This window comes from Tupaia chinensis, unplaced genomic scaffold (assembly GCF_000334495.1).
Source record: "Tupaia chinensis unplaced genomic scaffold, TupChi_1.0 Scaffold000622_1, whole genome shotgun sequence".
Classification (NCBI taxonomy): domain Eukaryota; kingdom Metazoa; phylum Chordata; class Mammalia; order Scandentia; family Tupaiidae; genus Tupaia; species Tupaia belangeri.
The window spans coordinates 7,138,836-7,141,135 of record NW_006160142.1 but is presented as its reverse complement, the minus strand read 5'-3'; the positions used below and the strand labels follow the sequence as shown (position 1 = coordinate 7,141,135).

Genomic DNA, 2,300 nt, shown 5'->3' with positions numbered 1-2,300 from the left:
ACCCCCCCAAAAAAAAAAAAAAAAGAAAAGAAAAAGAAAATTTTAGTTGAATGCTGTAAGGGAATATTCTCTTAAGTTTTGTTATTGATCACTGACTTTTATCCTGCTTGCTATATACATTTTTTAAATGAATTATTTAATTTTATCTATTATTATTATTATTATCATTTTTAATTTGACCAGAGGTGAGGGGAATGAGAAAGCAAGCTATCAGGTCTGGGACTTAAACTGCAGTTGACCATGTGGAAATCCAGCACCCTAACCACCATACCACCTGCCAGCCCCTATGTATATTTATTTTACCAGTCTCATCATAACAGACATGTAAGGTTCTGATACTTGTAAACCTATATAGTGGAAAGCTATTTAAATTTTATAGGAAGATGAATCATCTAAGATCTGTGTTTTAGTAAGAAAACACGTATAGGCTTAAGAGGAGCCAGACCTAGTAGGAGTCATTTGGACTGACTATGTGGCATGTCCTTTATCAACTTAATTTGTAGGGTCATAATTTGGTAGGCAGATCTAATAAAATAATTTGTGGAAATGGAGTGAATTTATAGTGTAATTATCACATAGAGCCTTGAAGGCTGTTTGTGCTACAGCCCTTCAGAATTGAGATGTTTGCCTAGTTTTTCTACGATTGCTACATTTGCCATTTGCTTATAGAAACAATTCTTTGGTCAACTTATTCTGAATATTACCTCTAGAAGTGATTCTCCCAGCATAAGAAGGATTGTTGAAATAGAGCAAAATGTTGAAGAGTAATTGTTTTTATTTCAGAACAAGGAACAGAAGAAGTTAAAAAGCTGCTTTTACTTTTACTGGGTTGTGCAGTTCAGGTAAGTTAAAATATTTCTTCATATTTTCATTTTAATAACTTCTTTATGTGTTTTTTCAGGCCTCATTTCTGAAATACTTAAGAATGATTTTCAAAGTCTATGTTAAAATTTTTTTAAGAATTATTTTATTTAATATTATTTTTAATTTGACCAGAGAGAGAGAGAGAGAGAGAGAGGAAAAGGGAAAGTGAGAAAGCAAGTTGCCAGGTCTTGGACTTGAATTGGGTCAGTCATGTGGGAGTCCAGCGACTTAACCACACAACACCTGCTATCCCCTATGTTAGAAAATTTTAAGTAACTGTAACTTCCTAAGGAGAACTTTTTTTTTTTTTTGAGAAGTTTTTGCTATAGGGCATGTGCGTTCACCAGACAGAGAAAGACAGAGAGATAGAAAGCAAGAAATCACCCCCCAGGGGGAATGGCCATGCCACAATCCCTTCTCCATTCTCCTCTCGGGAGCTTGGGCACGCACGCACACGTGCCTGGCATGAGTTTTAAGCCACTGGGTCCGGGACTCCAACCGCGGTCAGCTCCATGGGAGTTCAGCGACATAGCCATTACGCTAACTGCTGGTCCCTCTAAGTAGAACATTTTAAAGAAAAACACTTATTTTATTTTATTTTTTTTTTGACCTTCAGTTATATTATCATCATCATATTTAAAATCTGTAATTTTTCTCACCATGAAACTTTAATAGCCCTAAGGTTTTTGTTTGTTTGTTTGGTTTTGGTTTTTTTGGGAAGTCTTTTGTTGTAGGGTGCATGCCCTCTCCAGAGAGACAGAAAGCGAGAAATCACCCCCCTGGTGGGATGGCCACACCTCAGTCCCTTCTCCTCCATTCTCCTCTCTGGATTTTGGGCACGCACATACACATGCACCTGGTGTGAGTTTAAGTCACTGGGTCTGGGACTTGAACCGCGGTCAACTACGTGGGAGTCCAGCGACATAGCCCTTACGCCAACTGCTGGTCCTGACTCTAAGTTTTTTTTAAAGAATTATTTTATTTAACTTTATTTATTTGTTTAATTTGACCAGAGTGATAGAGAAAGAGAGAGAGAGAAAGTGAAAAAGTAAGCCGCCAGGTCCAGGACTCAAACCGCAGCTGGCAATGTCAGAGTCCATCGCCCTAAATCCCTAGCCCACCTGCTGGCTCCAGTAGCCCTAAGGTTTTTTTTTTTTGGAGAGATTTTTATTTTTGCGATAGGGCGCATGCGCTCACCAGACAAATAGAGACAGAGAGACAGAAAAGTGAGAAATCACCCCCCAGGGGGGATGCCATGCCGCAATCCCTTCTCCGCCATTCTCCTCTCGGGATCTTGGGCACTCACGCACACGCAACCAGTGTGAGTTTTAAGCCACTGGGTCCGGGACACGAACCGCAGTCGACTACGTGGGAGTCCAGTGACATAGCCATTACGCTAACTGCTGGTTCCCGCCCTAAGTTTTTAAAGAAGGTTC

The 2,300-nt window shown here is 39.8% G+C and overlaps 1 protein-coding gene across 14 annotated transcripts in view; it reads left to right on the top strand.

The window, feature by feature from the left end:
• CCDC88A (coiled-coil and HOOK domain protein 88A) overlaps positions 1–2,300 on the top strand; it is a 157,122-nt gene that overhangs the window by 52,769 nt on the left and 102,053 nt on the right. For all 14 annotated transcript variants that reach the window (XR_001371182.1, XR_001371181.2, XM_014591800.1 and 11 more), the window contains exon 5: positions 784–842. Coding sequence is in view for 12 of the 14 variants with exons in the window: in XM_014591800.1 (XP_014447286.1) it covers positions 784–842 (59 nt within the window). In the remaining 2 variants the exon portion in view is untranslated. The remainder of the gene's footprint in view (positions 1–783; positions 843–2,300) is intronic.